This window comes from Cygnus atratus, chromosome Z, assembly GCF_013377495.2.
Source record: "Cygnus atratus isolate AKBS03 ecotype Queensland, Australia chromosome Z, CAtr_DNAZoo_HiC_assembly, whole genome shotgun sequence".
NCBI classification, from domain to species: Eukaryota; Metazoa; Chordata; class Aves; order Anseriformes; family Anatidae; genus Cygnus; species Cygnus atratus.
Window position 1 is genome coordinate 64,344,064 of NC_066396.1, and position 19,936 is coordinate 64,363,999.

Sequence of the window (19,936 nt, forward strand, 5' to 3'; positions counted from 1 at the left end):
TGGAATGTTTCCTGAAATACTTATCCCATTCCTGGTTACCATTCCCAATAATATGAATTTTATTCAGTTGCAAAGCACACGTTATGAGAACTTTCAAATGCCCACTCTATGTGGTAGCTAGCATTGCAGCACAGCTGAAAAGAAGTATTTTAGCACCCAGAGCAGGAAATACAACCCCACGGGAAAAAATAAAATAAAAATAAAAATAAAAATAAAAATAAAAATAAAAATAAAAATAAAAATAAAAATAAAGCCGTAATGTCAGTTTTTAATCTGCACAGGTAGTACAAAATGTTTTAATCTGGGCCTCCTTCTCTCTCTCTCTCAATAGCTCCATGCTGGTGATCCTAGCCAGCCAAGCTTCTGGCTCACAAAAATCCTTACCTCGGTCCTTCCCCCTTTCCACAAGGGATTAAATTTGTCAGGAGACTTGAAGTTTACCAGCTGTGCACAGGTAGATTGCGAAACAGAGGTAAAGAAGTGTGTGTTAAGTAAGGGTGGAGGTTATACAAATGCTTACTGTCAAGGTGTTGCACTTGTACAAGAATAGATCAGCTGAGGCAGGGACTGTGTCTGTGAAAATATGGAACTTGATAGAAATAACCTCAACACTAACAGCAACACAAAGCATGCCAGATGTATCCAATGAAATCCAGCAATGTTGATTTAATACACCATAGTATTCAGAAAAAAAGATGATGTTATATGGGGATGGGAATGAGGTCATTACTGTTATTTCAATAGGAGATACACAAATGGCAACTAGCTGCAGAATACTATTGCCTATTAATGCACTCATACGTGATCTATAATTACAATAGATCAAAATGCAGGGCAAATAGCTCTCAAACTACTGAATGCATAGCACTAATAATCGAGTTTTGAGCCATGAGCTCTATTACTAAGTCCCTAAAAAAGTTGCATTCAAAAACATGCTAGCATATTAACCATGGAATTCAGTGGTGATATTGAATGCCATACAACCAGTACAGGAATATTCACTGTTTTATACGTTATTTGTAGACTTCACTATTAAGACACAGTATTACAGAATGATTACAGTGTGCTACTAGACAGGACTAGATAATCAGTCACTAGAACAGATTACCCAAAGCCCCGTCCAATCTGGCCTTGAGCACTTTCAGGGATAGGGCATTCACAAACCCCCTGGGCAACCTGTTCCAGTGTCTCATCACCTCCCCAGTCAAGAATTTTTTCCTTGTATCTAATCTAAACATAAAACAAAAAAAAAGGTTAAGTTTAAAATTGTTACACTTTGTCCTGTCACTACATGCCCTTCCTTGTAAAAAGTCACTCTCCACCTTTTTTTACAAGCCCCCTTTGAGTACTGAAAGGCTGCAACTAGGTCTCCTCAGAGACTTCTCTCCCCCAGGCTGAACAACCCCAACTCCCTCAGCCTGGACGAGAGGTCCTCGAGCGCTCTGATCATCCTTATGGCTCTCCTCTGGATCTATTCTGTCTTTTTTGTATTGGGGGCCTAAGAGCTGAACACAGTGCTCCAGGTGGGGTCTCAGAAGAGTGGAGCAGTGGAGGATAATCCCCTCCATCGGCCTGCTGGCCATGCTGCTTTTGATGCAGCCCAAGACATGTCTGGCTTTCTGGCCTGCAAACACACATTGATGACTCATGTGAAGCTTCTCATCAACCTACGACCCCAGGTCCTTCTCCTCAGGGCTGCTCCCCATCCTTTTATCCCCCAGCCTGTATTCATGTTTGGGGTTGCCTGAACCCAGGTGCAGCACCTTGCTCTAGGCCTTGCTGAACTTCACTGGGTTCAAGTGGGCCCATTTCTCAAGCATGTCCAGGTCCCTCTGGATGGCATTCTTTCTACCATATGTCAACTGCACCACACAGATCTGAGTCATCCGCAAACTTGCTGAGAGTGCACTTGATTCTACTATGTCATTAATGAAGGTATTATTATCCTTCAAAAAAGCTCCTAAAAGCTCCTAAAATACTACAGAAAAAGGCACAAGAGTGTACTTTTTAAGCTCTCAGGTGTTAAAAATCCAAGTGTCAAAAAAGTTCAGAGGAAAACTTCAGTTGAAATTAAAACATGAACTTGAAAAAAAAAATTACATTAGTTTTATAAATCTGTAAGAGCACAAGCAAATGAAAACACTGCCTACAAAGCAAAGTCCTAGGAATATGAATTAGAGGTCTAGCAAACTATTTTGTCTATTAACTTTTTTCAAGTTTATATGCCCCATTTTTATTTTTATAGCTATCAAATGTTCTACAGCTAGGAGTGATCACCTCTATTGAACAAAAGTTTGTGATGGAAGAATTAACTGTATTTATCTTCCTTTTCTAGATACCTGTCTTTCAAAATTAACACACATCTATTCCACATCATAGTATGTCTGATGGCTTTATTTCCTTGTGGCACAGACAGCAACCCAAAGAGATCCTGAGTAGATTTCCTCATTAGAAACATTTACTGAAGTCTCTTCTCTCCATTGTTATCATTAGGTGTATTAAAACTTAACAATAACACCTGTTAACTAAGCAGACATACCTATAACTGCAATGTTGAAGTAGTATTTTGAGTAACTTACTTTCAAATTTCTTGACATTGAAAAACATTAAAACAATTAAGCTATTTTTCAAACAACATTTTCCATCATTTCATCCAAGACTGTAGGAAAGGGGAAAAAGTCTACCTTTAGTTCTCTTTTCTTACACTTAAACAGGAGTGTATTTTATTATTTAGACATCCAGGCAATGTTGACTTCATTAGCTTGGACAGGAAACAAAGTATAGAAATGCAAAACATATTTTCATAACACAAATAAATCTGCATTACTTACAAATGAGCAGTTTGCTTTGCTAGAAGAAAACCTTCTTCAGCATTACAATTAAGCACTTGAAAATACTGCTGAAAAGCAAGCGCCTGGATAGCGGTCATTTCAGCAAATACACAGCTTTCATACTTCTGAATATTTCAAGTTCATAATATATGTATTTTCTTGATATGTGTGCTGTGTTCAGAATCTACGAACACTATACAGGTCAAGAGCTTCAGACAACAAAACCAATTAGGTATGTGAGAAATACACGTATCACAAATATTTACAAATATTATGACATAACAAATTTAGTCAAATACTAAAAAGAAGGATGCATTTTCATATGAGAATGGTCAAGAAACCTCTTACCTTTTCAACTCAAATTAAAAAAAAAAAAGGCAACTCTATGAGTTTAAAATAATCAACAGTGAAAACAGGTGAAGAGGAAACTTATGACCAAAGATATACAGTATGTTTTGGTAGGCCAAGTTCAGTTCTGTTGTTGTTGTTGTTTTATATAAAACAAAACCTTAAAATCATGAACAGCAATAATGACAAATATCAAAGTATACCATGTATTCACTGAGCAAATAACCCAAACAATATGCTACACTATTGGCCATTAAGGAAGAATAAATTACAAAATACAATTAAAATCCCCATAAATGCAATAATGAATTTAACAGTGTGCATTTATTTTTAATATACATTTTAAATGTTACCACAAAACAGTTTAAAATAAATATGTATGCGAAAAGGCATCTGTGGACACATACACACACACACACATATACACAAATCACTAGTTAGCTTCAGAAGAACTTTAAAATCATGGAGATAATTAATTTGATTTTTGGTCAACAAATCTGTCTAGTCACTTCAATCTTTTATACCCTTTCTTAAAGTAACTAGCAGCTAAACATGACAAAAGCACACCTCTGTCATTATGGCTTTAAATAAAGCATGTATTTTCTTTAAAAGAGAATATAAAATGGGCTGCCTTGTCTACAAAAGTGCTGGTTTGTTCATATTGCAGGCACTTCACTGGACTGTGGGAAAAGTACGTGACCCATCCTTGCCATCCTATTGTGCTAGCAATGCTACACATTGAAGTATTAGAAAATTCCAGAAAAAAAAAAAAGGCTATTAAGGGCTAGTATGCAGACAAGAGAGAAGCCTAACACAATTCCATTGTCTTTCCCTTCTAAATCAAAGAGAAAAGTAATTTACAAACATATCTATAATATTACATGGCACACCCATATTTTTAAGTTGAAGATGTTGTCAATCAGCAGTTACCTTAGTGAACATATGGGCTTTAATATCAACTTTGCTTTAACCAGATTCACATTTATTTCTCCTTTTATAATTCCTCTGTAGATCCTCTCTTGTGAAGGTAAATTCAATCTTACTAACATTACTGGAATACAAATTTTTGTATTCTTTGTACAAACGCTCTTGTCATTTCTGCTACACTGCAATAGCAAGCATATAAGCATAACAAAAACAGGTTTCCAAACCCAGAAGCTACAGGAAATACTTCCAGTTCATTAGTATCATCAACATTTAGACAATGTCATTAGCTAATTGTCAACCTCCTCAGCATCTCTGGACAGTGATTGTACCACAGTAACAGAGAGAGGACTTAATGCTGATATAATTTGGCTACAGTACCAGGGTTAGGCAGTGGGAGTCAATGCAGGATTATTTTTTTTTCTAAATGGCTGTGCATTTATATTTTTCTTCTGCATTTTTTTTTCAAAACTGCTTTTGATATGCTGTTACAGACTCAAATACCAGATTCGTGACATCTGTCTTCAGCTACTACTTCTTCACCACTAGTACTTTCTAGGATGGCAGAAATACTTCTGAAGTTTAGTTTTGCTATAGAAAGTGGTCATTTCTACCATTTCATTGGTCCATTTGTTGATAGTCAAAGTACTTATATGTCACAAAACCTTAAAGCTTTCAGAAGAGATGAATTCAAGAAACAAAATATGGATGTAGCAGAACCTACAAAACACAGAAATATAACACTGTTTTGAAGGGAGTCCTTGGAAAACGTGTAGTCATTACAGAGGTGTTTTTTGTTGTAGTTTGTTTTCATTTTTGTGTTTTTTTTTTCTTTTCATGCCTTCTCTTTTTTTTCAGGATCACAAGACAGCGGTTGAACAAATGAGCAATTTCCAATGTTCTGCTTGGTTCTAGTCATTTCTGGTGCTGAATGGTTTTCCTTCTTCTTCGCTTGAAAAAACAGCAGCACCTGCAGGTGTGACATGAATTACACGCAATTTAAAAAGAAGCCCCAAAACTGTTGGCATTTTGTTTCACTTGAAGTATGTAGCTCAGTTATAATGACCTCCACAAGGAATAAATTAAGTTCTAAGTATGTGATTGATTTATTTGTGAAAAACTGAAGCAGAGAGAGCTACTGTTGACATAACAAGGTCTGTCAAAGGAAAAAAGCTATAATAAAAATAGGTAGTGAATCCAGAGTATTGTGTGAGGGTATCAAAAACATGCGCATTACAGACTGACTTAAAAATGCATTTGTAAAAATAAGTAATGTTCCATTACCTGAACACTTTTTCACATTAACTGTTAATATGACAAAGACAAGCTTGAGTTTATCTTAAACTTGCATCTCCTGAACTGGGCACTTAAGACTCTACCGTGCCTAATACAAGAACCCAGCTTGAGCTTCTTTTATCAACCAGAACTTAGAAAAGCCTCCCCAAAGCTACTCCCCAAAAATATTTTAGAAAACTACTTTCATCAGTAACAAAATGAATACTCCAATTCATTACTGTGATGACAGCACTGCAGTGAGAATCACAGCATTAAGTGTATTAAAGTATACTGACATTTTTTCCTCTGCTTCATTGCATATTACATGAAGGAAACTAAAATTGAAACTGATAAATACTGCCAATTTCACTTAGCAGAAAGAGGCAGTCTGAAAGTAACTAAGAAAACACTACAAAAGGAAAAAGGATTGGAGGAAGTTTGAGAGGAAGACTGAAGGAGTCCAGGAAGCATTTTTGAAAAACTAGATGAAAGCAACAAATACACAAAGAAAATGTTTCATCTGCATGTCATGGTAGTCTAGCTTATTTTAAGCAATTCCTAGCTCCTGACTATCACTTTGAAATTAAAGCTTTGACTTAGGAAAGTATTCGTAATACTTTAATTATAATCAAAACTGAACATGCAAGCATTTTAAATGGCAGATTTTGCCACTGTTAGTTCTGCTGTTTGGTTACTGAATTCTCAATTGCATTGCTATACACTATACTAAATACTGATATTGAAGAGTTTTTCTCAAACTATTAAATACAACGAAAGTGAAAACTACAGCTTTACTGTATCAGCAGCCTATCAGCAAGCCCTTAAGTTCACCAAGCATTAGATGTCATTAAACTTCAAAAGGAGTCTTGACAACTTAATTTGGAATACGGGAAAAGGGAAAAACATTTGAAAATCAAGGAGAATAGGGTTCTAAAAATGAAGTTCTAAAATGGGTGAGAACATCCAAAGTAAGTGTCGTAAGTTACCTTCTCAAAATATCCAATGGCACCCTGTTGCTCAGTCACTGAAAAGGTAGCAGTGGGCAGAGGCAGATCAGGGCTGCTCTGAAAGTTATGTAACTTTCAGTAGAAAAAAACATTGGTTATTGAGGGAGAGGAAGACCCACATTAAAATTCAATAGGGGAAATTGCAGAGATAATATTTGTACAGCTACCAGAAATAATACTGTATTATTTACCTTAAAGGACTTATGAGAGAGACATAATTGCTCTTGAAGGCTGGTTAATACCATCTGTAGCTGAAATTCTCCATAACCGCTAGCCCTTTTTCTTACCAGCTGTCTACAACCACTAACACCTATTATTACTTAAGCTATTACTGAATTTATAAGCAGATGTATGGAGTACAAACTAGCTTTATCCTTCTTTCACCTCCATCTTTTCCCAAGTATTTTATATACGTATATACGCAACAAACACCATATCAAAACAAAGCATTTTACAGTGGTCCCTCCCTTTCAGTGTGGATTATTCTATGATCCTGTAAATCAGGAAATGCTGACCTGGACTGTGATAGTAAATCACTTTTGAACTTGTTCCAGATTAGGAAGCCCCAAGGAGAGCTTACAAAAGAATTTTGTAGATTCATAGTTAATATACAGAGCACAAATTATGTAAGTAACCATATAGGAAGATGAAATTGTAGTGGACAGTTAACTTAAATTCTAGAAGAACAAACCTTGAAGTTTAACTCATCACCTTTTAAGTTCATTTAGTTTAAATGGAATATGTCTCAAGGAACAGCAGTTTACACTTCGTAAGTGTTTAGGACTGCTTTAGACCCTCTGTGTAATTCAAGGACTTTTTTTTTCTCTTTCTTTCCAAGCAAGTTGTTTTAACCTATCCTTTGCTGAAAATCTTGTACTGCCCTTTATTCCTGCTCCATAGCTTGTTTTGCTTGCTCCTTTTCTGTCAATCAGAGAACAGAATCATGTAATGGGGAATTCAAGAGTGCTACCTTTAGCCAACATAAAGCATTGCTTTTGTAAACTCTGTCTTCTGGATTTTGTATAATACTATTATAAAGAGTATTCTATTAGCAGCTATCAGTTTAAAATGATAGAAGCTATTAAACTGTATTCCAGTACAGGGAATTTAACTAATCATGCTAAATGCAGTTATTTGGTATGGGAAAATTAATGTCTTACTAATGTGTGTAGGAAGTATTAAAGAAATATAAATTCCACAGAGCACTGTAAATCATAGTATTGATTTGAAAACTTACTGAAATAAGTATTCTTTATACTTACTGTATACTTAACAGCCTAGTAATGCTAGATCTGTCAAACCTTCTAAGAACAAATAAATAGCATTTTTAAATATACGCACATTTACATGGAACTAAGGGAATTCAGAATAAGCTGTCAATTTACTTCATGAAAGAAATGTAGCCTTGATGTTAAAGATCCATAGTGTATCATTTCTTGAAGAGCATCATGCAAAAATAGAAATACTGACTTGTTCTTAAGAATATTGTCACTAGAGGGCATCATTATCATGTATAGATTTTACACTGCTTGAAGACAAATTTAAATCTACAAAGGATGGAGGGACATTGTTTAGCATTAAAACACAAACTTCTCCAAATACTCAGTATGTATGAAAAATGCATGAGAATTCATGCATGAGACTTCAAGAAATCTCATTTTAGGAAAGAAATTTCTCTTTTCTTTGTGAAAGCATTTAATGACTCCTAACTTCTTTCTCTGTGGGTAAAATACAGTGCAACTTATATACTAGCAGGCAGTATAAGCTCTAAGTATGAAACTAGTGAAACAACTTGCTTTTCTGTACAATCCAATGTGACCTTTGTGATAGTACCTAAGGTAGCAGTCTCAGTATTATGCGTACTACCATTTCTTTTCCAAATCTTACACCTTTTTTTTGTTAAATATCCTCCCCTCTATCACTTCAACTGCCCCCTAGCAGAACATGCTAAAGCAACTTCAGCTTTCACTTTTGTTTATGCACCAGTGTTTTTGTATTTATAAGCTGGCACGTGACACCACTTTACTGTAAAATTATTAGTATGTGCTTCGAGTGACTAAAAGTATGCGAGATGCAAAAAGCACAGATCACCTCACCTGTTTCTGTTTGTCCTTCTCTGTCCTCCTGTGGCAAAGCCTTTTGGTTATGCAAATTACACATGCTTCAGAGAAGCAACTGTTGTGATGAAGATGTCTAGCAAAGAGTTATGGAAATAAACGCTAATTGCTCAATGATAAATGGAAGACCAGCTGAAGAAGCTAAGATCTGTAAATGTCAGGGCAGAACAGTGATCAGGTTGATTTTCTTCCTGCTTTACAGCTTTAATAAGTAACACTTGACACAGGGCTGAATGCTACTATTTTACAAAAACAAGTGAGTTAATTTAAGACAGACCCACTTCTAAGGTCGGGCTTGAAGTACAGCAACATCTGAGGAGCACAATGGTGACAAGCTATAGACTTCAAATATTATACTCCATGTGTGTACATACATAAACAAATAATACACCAAATAATGGAGTGTTGTATGAATAAAATAATTAAGTGCTCAATGAAAAAATCTTAGCTTTTCTAATTTGCGGCATCCCACTGGAATGGAAACAGATCTAAAATTCAACTAGGCAGTATTTGTATTCATAGTTAAAACAGCACATTAAAGAAAGTTCCCTTTCTTTAGTATTTTAAAACGCTATATAGTCATGCGAAGTTTCTAAAAGTATGAAAACATCTAGAACAAAAAACGAAGCATTCCTGGAAAACATTCAAGTTTGTGTCCTCAGAGGATGAGGAAATTATACATATGGAAGATAAAAGCAAGGGACTAACCTTGTTCACATTTTCAGATGGAAAAAAAAAAGATTACAAAAAAGGTAGAGTGATACACTTTTGATGACACTGTCTCCTTAAAAACAAAAGGGTTTCTATCACATACATGAAGAACCTATACTTGCATTTCCTTACACTATTCAGCAGCGTTACATCTGCAAACAGATGTACCTCAAATACCTCAACTGCTTTTGGTATTAAGTTTGCAATTACCATGTTAAAATGTAAAGTTACTTAAACCTTCTGAATTATTCTTACTGAGAAAAGAATGTATACATTGGTGTATGGTGGCAATTTTGGATGGGTGTGCCTTAATTACTGACAAAGTATAAGACAAGTTCTAACCGAATAGAGAACAAAGAAATTGCAGTTTAAACAGATACTACTGGAAAACTAATTTTTTGTTTCCTACTGAAGAAGATTAATCCGTAAAGTAGGATATTAAAAACTGACATTTCGTATATAAAAAACAGTAAGTATAGGTCAAAAACAGTCAAGGACAGCTTGTTTGTCCCTCCATTATTCATATTACACTAAATATAAATATGCTGTAGCAACGTAGGGGTTGGCCTATTCTCCCATGTGCCTGGTGACAGGACGAGGGGGAATGGGCTAAAGTTGCGCTAGGGGAGGTTTAGGTTGGATATTAGGAGAAACTTCTTTACTGAAAGGGTTGTTAGGCACTGGAATGGGCTGCCCAGGGAAGTGGTGGAGTCACCATCCCTGGATGCCTTCAAAAGACATTTAGAGATAGAGCTTAGTGATATGGTTTAGTGGAGGACTTGTTAGTGTTAGGTCAGAGGTTGAACTAGGTGATCTTGGAGGTCTCTTCCAACCTAGACGATTCTGTGATTCTGTGAAATGAACAAATAACTTCTACATTTTTAATTGAGCCAGCAGCACCTAGTTTCTGAGAATTCTCTTTTTTTTCCTGTATATAAGTAAACGTAGGTTTAATTGTGATGAAAATTACCCAAAGCTTTGGAAATTTAATCTTTTCCTGTGTATACATACACTGGGTACAATAAAGGTTATCACTGCACTTACCCAAAGGGAAGGAATTGGGAATTTCTCTATGTGCAGCCTATCAACATCCTTGTTATTCAAGACTTTGGGCCTTTTTTGTTTGTTTTGAAATAAGAAAACTAAATTCTTGTGAGAAAAAATAAAAATAGTACAGCACTCTGCAAAGATTGCAAGTAAAGAACTGGTCTTCTCAGTGCCCAACAGAAAGATAGTGCAAGAAGTGGGACAATAAGCACTGCCATTCACGATTTTTAACTACTTAATGCACATAAATCATACATATTAAAACTAGACCCTACAGAACAATCACTTCAATAAAAAACTGTACTTTATGAACTTTATCTTTGTTTAAAAATACAGAAAATGGGCCCTAGAAAACAAATTCTACTAATGAATGCTTACTAGATTTTTCTGCTACATGCTTCTGTGCATCTGTAATCAGCTAGATCCATACCCTTCTGAAATTCTATTCCAAGCGCAATTATAAAATAAAGTATCTTGAAAGTTATCCTGCCTTCATCTATCAAAACCTTTTTTTCTGCACTGCTTTGCAGGTTTGACTGTACTAATATATATACATAGATATTAGCCATCTTGGGTTAACCGACATTAGTGTTTTCCCCTTTCATTCCACTGTAATTCTAAGGTACCCTGAAATTATGGTTTGGTTAGCAAGTTGTCAAAGACTAATATTTTGGTAAATACTGTTTACAGAGGTAATGGGCAAAGCTCAAACATCATATAGCATTTATTGCTTGTTCATGTGAGTTATTTTCTAGATGCTAAAACACTAGCTGAATGCTGTAACATCTGAAAACAACTTCTACCCCTCCAAAACAACGTAGCAAAATATTGTACTACCCACTAAACATAATTGAATAAGGCACACCACAGACTACAAAACTTGAACAAGCAAGATCTGAAGCAGGCAAAATAGCTTCTCAAGGTGGCTGTTTGTAAAAAGTTAGTTATTGCATGATATTAAAAACGTGTTATGATTTCCAATTGGACTTGTTATTTTAAAGTCCTCTGAAATGAGTTTTAAGCAAAATAAGGAGAATAGTCCTTGGGGCTATTTCTGCCTGCCTGTGCTGTAGAACTCACCACATGTTCAACACTTTCTCGCAGCTATACAGAAAGAGAGTAAGGGAAAAAAGAGAATCAGATACAATACACAGAAAGAATTATACATCTTTCATAGATATGTTTTTTTAATTAGACACTATGTTAAAATAAATATTTCAAAATTAGTTAAAATATAAAAAATGCATGCACTTCTCTAGTATAGGGAAATGTGTTATTAAAAACTGAGCCTAAAAAGCACAAGCTACGGAAGGTCTATTACTTAAATGTTTAAAGCCAAAATTAAGTAATGCACCATGATACTTTGCCACTCACCAGTGTCTTTTCAGCTTAGACAATGTTCTTTGAGTAACTAAACAAGAAAAATTTTGAAGTAGCTGAGAAGACCAGATCTAAAGAATATGGAAAGAAGAACATACTTTGTTTCATCCGTTACTTCTACTTCTGCAGGAGCTGTGATGGGCACATTTGAACGGCCTGCAGTTGGGTCATCTGTGTTCAATTCTCCATTTGTTGAACTTACTACCTGAAATCACCAGAGATATTTGAAATTATGCTAGTGCCAGAAACACAATTCGAAACCCACTTTTTGTTAATTCCGTAAGTCTTTTAATTACAATAAAAGTATCCATTCCAACCGTTATTCCTGCATCCCCGACTTTCTGCCTTTTTCATAAGTAAAAGACATGAAACAGAGTAACATACATCTATGTGACATTCAAATAGAGTGGACAAAGCAAAGCAATGCAGCTCATCAGGCTTGCTGGTCTTCCTCATGTCTCTTAAGAACCTTAATGGAAGGCACCAGGCCGTTTTCTGAGAGCAATTTAGTCAGTCTTCCCCTATGTCTCCTTCTTTAGTGCATTCTGGTTCCTTTGTGTCCTTCAATTGTACCTCAAAGAGCACTCATCAGAAAAGGGAAAAACAGTCTAGACATTCTCTGGACCAAATAGCAGGGTATTTGCAATAACTCAGAATTTTTCTCTTTTCTTACAAAAAGCAAATGAAAACATTTAGGACTTTTATCCTTCTCAATGATAAAACACTATGTTCAACTTTGTAATCTCTGGAGACTTCATATGGCATTCTCCTTCACACTTCTTTCACAGGAGTGCCCATTCATCTCTACCTCCTTGAAGAGCAGATTCAAAAAACAGGATCAAACACGTACATCAAACACATACATATTCTTCATACAAATTCACAAAACATGAAGGTAGTTCTAAAGCCCTTTCAACATTAATACTCTAGCTATAAATATTATTTTTGAACTGTATATTTTAGCTTCCTCTTCCATTTTGATGTGTTCCCTTTTTTTAACAAAAGTTAAAAGAAATGAAAACATTTCAACAGGAATAAAAATATACCTAAGCTTTTTTTTTTTTTTTTTTTTTTTTTTTTTAACATTATGCCGTTCTGTCACTTCTGGAAGAGGTCTACCTTGGAGATGCAGAACAGCAGAAAAAAAAAAGATTTGCTGCTCTAGTTTAAGATTTGTGGTTGTTTTATATCAGCCTTTGTCAACAACTCTACCAGCCTCTTTGGAACCTCGTCTGTCAATGCTTTAAAGAACATTTGCAAGATTTGAGCAGCTCATAAAAACAAAAAATCTCCTTGTTTCTGACAGGGTTAATTCTGTTTTTGTTACTTGCTTTGTTTAACTTTTTAAACCACAGTTGAAGTCATCGTAATCTAAGGTGACTTCAACTTTAAAGGAGTAATAATAACCTGCTTGGGTCAATTAAATGCCATATGGTAATGATGAACAAAGTTATTTTAAGGGTTTCCCAATAAGTTTATGCGCTTACAAAAGAGGATACAGAGGCACTTTTGAAGCTGTAACAACCTGTTTGGTGATTCTTTTCTTTAAAGTCCTCATACTAACTCCAAAACTGAACACTATTTCCTGACAGCTGTTTCCTTTAATAGGAGAAGTCTTTCTTCTTTTTGAAGATAGCATTTGTCTTCCTTTTTGTTGTTGTTGTTTTGTTGTTGTTGTTTATTTTCTTTTTAATCAATTTAAGAATGCAGTTTTCTCTAAGAAACTTCTACACCAACTTTATAGAAACCTTTGCACCAAGAGTACCAAGAGACTGTCCTACCTCCCTCTGGGTGATTTCTCTGGAGGCTCAAAGACGAGACCTCATTTCTTCCTATATACATAATACAGATGCAAACATGCATCCAAATGTAATAAAATACAATGGCATACTGTAAGGCTTGGTTTAGATGGGAGGAAAACAATCTTTATATTTCTGGAAAGAGATGCAGCCTCTTAAGATGTAAGTGAACCAAAGGATATTCATAGCCCCAAAAATAGCAACAGGCATGTTTCTCAAGAATCACAAACACCCTGAGTTTCATTCTAGTCTATTAGTGCAGATGATAGATCTAGTAAAGGTCTAAGATGAAAAGACAAGAATTAACACAACTGCAGCAGTAAAATGTGCAAACTTTATCAACCTTATTTACTTAAACATTAATAAACTCATTTAATCGGTAGTGCTCAAGAAATAGGTAGGAATGCTCTCATTCCAGCATCAGTAAGGCTAAAAGACTGTGATTTTACAGTCCTAAGTTCTGTAGCTTGCTAAAATAAGCTACAATGCTATAAATTCCCTGTGATGTTAGCAAATAAGTCAGTATTTAAATTGACAGTAAAGTATCTTAGTATCTGACTAAAAAGTGCATTTGTCAAAAGATTGGTAATACAGGGCAAATGAAGCAGTATTACCACTTCACTCCCAAACCTGGCACACAGGCTCTTAAGTTAGACCAACCATAGACTTTTCTCTCTCAGACTACCTACTAATAGTCAAAAAAATCAGCTCAACACAGGAAGAAAGATATAGGAATCCAACAAAATTAAACAAGAGTAAGTCTAGAAGACATCTGGAAGACAACTCATGCAGTAAAGGTATGGTACACCAATTTTTTTTCGGTGTACCACTAATAAGGCACAAAGAAGAATCATCTTTCAGTCTTTACAAAAAAAGGCTGAAACTTTAGGAAATGAGGGGGAAAAGTACACAAAACTAATAATGTTTAAAGAGAAACTTTTATTTTCATTTCTTTACTTATGAGTAGAATTGGACCAGATTTCCTCCGTAAGCTGATGATCCATTAAGGCATAATTCATCTCATAATAAATTTGTATACTACTGCAGGGAAAAATGCAGATATTAAAGTTATCTTTTTTCATCTAAAAATTTTGTTAACAAGAACTAAATGATTTTTTTTTCCATGAACAGTAACGGACAGAGGTTTCTGAAAACTATTATTTTAAACTAAGGTTCAAATTTTGTTACAATGTTAAAGATGAAGTTAAGCTACTCACTTGTATGCAAGTTGGAAATTAACTACTAAACTAGAAATCTAAAACAACTAAGCATTTTGATAACAGATCTTATCTTGATTTAAATTTAGTTCATACAAATTAAATTGGTCTTTGAAAGTTCAATTGAAGAGTACGTATATGAAAAAGTGTATGAATCACAGTTTCTTACCGTCATCTACACCACATGACAAAAAAGAAAATTAGACCCACTATCTAATAATAAGCCATAATAATAGTTAAAGATTAGTTTCTTGGATGTATGCTTCTTTAGAAACTTTTAGAAACTTAATAAGAGCCAGTTAAATTAAGACAAAATTAAGCCTAAATACCAATTCCCCAAATAGAAAAGTAAATCATCGGGCTAGCCCTATGCTTTTGTTTTGGATAGGCATACACATAAACTAAACTTGCTATGTTCAAAAATCAGTCAAATTCTCTCATAAAACAAATCAGCCTATTGTCAAGAAGACACAGAAAATAATCCTTCATTTTATTACAAATCTCAGTAACTGAATTCCTCACTCTTCAAAAAACAAAGTCGGCCTTCATACCTAAGCATGAAGTTATTATTAATGATACTATAGAATGATATATTTTACTTTCAGAAACTATCCAGGTAAAAGAATGAAAATAATTGACACTACCTTTATCATTCAGAAAAGCTTAGGCAAATTGATTTGTTTCATCTAACACATTGCTATCTTAACCAGGATAATGAGTACATGAAATATTCTATAAGCAACTAAAAGCTTCACGATGCCTAAGGCTAAGGCTGAGGTACTTAATGCCTTCTTTGCTTCAGTCTTCATTAGTAAGGCCAATCATTCTCAGGGTACCCGGGCCCCTGAGTTGGAAGATGGTGACAGAGTAAGATGAAGCTCCTATAATTCAATGGGAAACTGTAAATGACCTCCTCCATGTTTTGAATGTTCATAAGTCTATGGGGACGGATGAGATTTATCCAAGGGTACTGAAAGAGGTGGGGGAAGTGCTCAACAAGCCTCTTTCAATAGTTTACCAGCAATCAGTATGGTGTTCTCCAGAGCTCGGTCTTGGGTCCAGTTTTGTTTAATGTTTTTATCGATGACATGGATGAGGGCATTGAGTGCTCCCTCAGTAAATTCATAGATGATACTTAGGCAGGACTGTTGATCTGCTTGACAGCAGAAAGGATTTGCAGAGGAATGTGGACAGACCAGATCAATGGGCTGTGTCCAGTTGCATGACCATTCAACAAGGGTAAGTGCCAGGTCCTGCATTTGAGTCATAACAACCCCATGCAGTGGTATAGGCTTGGGGAAAAGTGGCTGCAAAGTTGCGCAGCAGAAAAGGACCTGGGTCAGCTGGTCAACAGCCATCTGAACCAGCAGTGAGCCTAGCTGGCCATGAAGACCAAGGGCAACCTGACCTGGATCAGAAATTGTGTGGCCATCACGACTAAGGAAGTGGTTGTTACCTTCTATGCAGCACTGGTGAGACTGCAGATAGAATACTGTTTTCAGTTTGGGGCCCCTCACTGCAAGAAGGATACTGAGTTGCAGGAATGTGTTCACAGAAGAGCAACAAAGCTGGTGAAGGGACAAGAAAACAAGGATAAACCAAGGCAACTGGGGTTGTTCGGTCTAGATAATGAGACTGAGGGGAGACCTCATCCTTCCCTACAACTACCTGAAAGGAGGTTACAATAAGGAGGGTGTTGGTTTCTTTTCTCAGGTGCCAAGTGATAGGGCATGAGGAAATGATCTCAAATTGCACCGCGGGAGATTTAGATTGGAAAATAGGAAGAATTTCTTAATGGAGAAGGTGGCTAAGGATTGGAATAGGCTGCCCACTGAAGTGGTGTAGTCACAACCCTTGGAGGTATTTAAAAGTCATATGGATATGGCACTAGGGAACATGGTTTAGCGATGGGACTCAGTACATCAGGCTGATGGTTGGTCTTGATCTTGAAGATCTTTTTCAACCTAGATGATTCTGTTCCGATGACTAAAGTCTTTGAGTGCATAAGAGGTTTGGAGTTCATGTAGAGAAGGAAATAATTCAGTATTATGCAACTACTGTTTCTGGTAAGTGAGGAAAATCTAAAAAATAAAGACAATACATTGCTGAGTGAATTGCCGGGAGGTATAAGAAGTTGCTTTCATTACTAAGGCTACAGAAACTAGAAAGACAGACTGTGATGCTACTGCATTTTCATCTAATTCCAAACACAAATAAGCAGAAGAGAGGACCATTTCTGGACATCTTCCTTTTACAATTCAGTTCGCTAGTAGTATTTGAACTTTTCACATGAACTGATCCTACAAACCAAAATCAGATACATTAAGCACATTAACAGTGACACAGGCCTAGATAATCTAAGATACCTTAAATTTATACAAAAAAAACAGAACAATTACTGTTAATTATCGAACCATTTAGAACCTGAATGCTTCCAACTGAACATCATTACTAAGAATATTAGCATATATACTAAGATACATACACACACTCCAACAGACAGTCCACTTGAATTTAGTAAGTAACACTGAGGAATCATTAACACATTTAAATAACCTACTACAAAAGGATCCCATAGATGACAATAAATGAAACCTGTAGGGGCAGTGTACCAACATTTTTGATGTCTTTCTTTAAAAGGAAGTTCTCTGCCAAGAGATTTTCATATCTTGACGAAAATCTGGTAATTCTGCGTACAACTGATCTCACAGATATGCAATGACTCACGGATAACACAAAGAAAAAATAACAAAACCCACAATTCAGTTTCACCTCTTAGAGTCAACCTTACTTTGAACAATTGTACCTGGCACTTTTAAAATTTGGCTTATTGAGAGCAATTAGGAATCTAGATAAACTAGCTAGCTAATGGTCCAACTCACTAGCATGACTTGGTTAGTATTATTACAATGAAGATATTTGACAACATATATACCCAGTATCTGGGTATTTGACAACACTCAAGGGCTCAAACTTCAAAACTAAATTGACTATACTACGTGGTTTTATATCTGCTTTTAATAAGGAAGCATGACCATTTGTACATTAAAAATCAATTCAGCTGGCTTGAAAACATCCTTCTGAACAACTTGATCTTCAAAGACAGAACAAATGGTTGCAGTTTTGCACATTGCTCTTTTTACACGGTAACTGTTTATTCTCAAGTGATCTACATTATCTGAACTCAGAATACCCACACTGTTTGTCAAAAATAAAAAATAATAAAAATAAAATTTACAGAAATGCAGACAACTGGCATTTCCTTGAAAATCTTCCCACTCTACCCACCTTCAAAATGTATGTAAGGCACTCTACAATGAAAAAGTCTCTTGCAACATTTACATTTTACTAGAGAAATTAAAAAAAAAAAAAGGTTTAATTGCTAAGATTGCCAGAACAGTGAAGTAATATACAATTTAAAAATTCTATTAACTGGCAGTTAATAAGTTTAAATTTCTGTAACGTAAAAGATTAAAAAAGTAAGAAATGTAATAATTTTGGAAGACAACTCCAAATCTAATTTTGATTCCACATGCTGTACTGTTCTCAAAGGATGTATGACCACCTTTAAAATTGACGTTATTGAAAGAACTATAATCTTCAAGTTAATAATACTAGTAAAATTTCAAAATATTTGTGACTAGGAACTTCAGAACAATTTTTATACTTTTCTTGATACACAGTGGTAATTATCACCTATTAGACTTTCTTACACAACGTGTAACAGTAGTTCATAAGGCAGCAAAATCTGAAGGATGTTAAGTTCAAATTAAATTCCAAAGTAATTGAAGAAGACACTTCATTATCACAGCATTAAGACTGCAGCATTGTTTCCATTACCCTGGACTTCTCACTCTTTCTTCAAACATTGACATCGATTTTCCAAAACATAAAACTTCAAAAGAATTGTATGTAACTTTTATTCTCAGAATCAAAAATGAATCAGGTGACAAAAATATATATTTTTCCCCATAACACATTACAAAATAAGTTATTTTCATTTCAGACCAAAAGCTCAAAACTACATGCAGCTTGGCAGTTGGCATTCTGAATCCTTCTCCATTCAATTTAGCTTTTTTTATGTAGTGTTCCAACCATTCCACTCCCAAGTATGTTCAAAGAGCAAGACACCAAAAAATAAAGTTTAGAGCACACCAGGAAAAAAAAGCTCTTTGAAGAAAAAATGTTGGTTTCTACTCATTTTTCTATGGATAAGTACTGCCCTGGTAAACATTCTTCTAGTCACCTAGTGTTTGAAGAAAAGTAGCAGTTTAAGTAAAATCTGCAATTAGTGCTTTCATTTGGAGTTTGCTTAAGGAACATAAAGTGTGACTTGAACAATCGTGAACTAAGTTAATAGTGTATTAGCTGCTAGTAAAACCAAGTAACATATCAAATGTCAAAACTTCAGTTGGTCGCACTGATGTAGGAACATATTCCTTCAGGAAGACATATAATTCTGTTGCGTTAGACTATTTTTTTCTGTTTTAGTAAGAAACATGCAGCAGATCTTCCACATACAAAAAGACCTATAGTTTTCTGCACCTGTTTAATTTCAGTTTGGCAATTGTCAAGTAGTGAAGAATAGGTACATTCTGAATATAATTGGAGAGCAAGTTTAAGAGGTAAGCAGGAATCATTGCCATGCATTAAAGGAGACTAGTAATATGTAATGTGAAAGCAATCAGTCAAACAAAGAAACAGAAAATACCTGTACTGAGCCACCGTGTCTGTCAGCTGCTAGATGAGCCTTCAAATGATGTGGATTGGCCTGCTGTGAGTTCCAAGCTGCCCTATGATCTGTTGCCTACGTTTTTTTGAATGTATTAGGAAAATATGCAAAATTAAAATAAAAATTCCAAAAATAAGCAATTCACGTATAAAATATAAATTATTTTTTTAAGCACAGAAGCACTACCTACTCAATTCCTGTTCAGATTGTATATCAACATTACCTACAGAGTAAAATAAAAATTTCATAAAGAAGTTACAAAGTATCTAAACTAAAAATTCCTTATAAAAAATGAACAAAACCCACTGACACAACCCTGTAACTAAGCTTAGATAAACAGTCAAAGATTTAGCTTCTTACTGTGTTTACAACCTTGGTCATTATCCTGGTTTAAAAAAAAAAAAAGTAAAAATGTTAGAAATACATGTTAAAACCCCACCAGATGATATAGGGTAATGGGAAATGTGATTTAAAACAGAAATTAAAAAAAATTTGAAGCAGAGAGAAAATTCAATATTGATGCATGGTAAATTATATTATAGCATCAA

General features: G+C 35.1%; 1 protein-coding gene across 20 annotated transcripts in view; it reads right to left on the minus strand.

Annotated features, from left to right (window-relative positions):
* Nucleotides 1-3,484: 3,484 nt before the first annotated feature.
* The window catches only part of CSNK1G3 (casein kinase 1 gamma 3), a 75,716-nt gene continuing 59,264 nt past the window's right edge, over nt 3,485-19,936 (minus strand). For 13 of the 20 annotated variants that reach the window (XM_035566990.2, XM_050716198.1, XM_035566988.2 and 10 more), the window contains 4 exons: nt 19,368-19,463; nt 11,739-11,845; nt 6,365-6,457; nt 3,485-5,073 (listed from right to left, as the gene is read on the minus strand). In XM_035566990.2, the coding sequence (XP_035422883.1) occupies nt 6,400-6,457; nt 11,739-11,845; nt 19,368-19,463 (261 nt within the window). In that variant the 3' untranslated portion in view covers nt 3,485-5,073; nt 6,365-6,399. The remainder of the gene's footprint in view (nt 5,074-6,364; nt 6,458-11,738; nt 11,846-19,367; nt 19,464-19,936) is intronic. The other 7 variants (XM_035566996.2, XM_035567008.2, XM_035566997.2 and 4 more) reach the window with 1 other exon arrangement.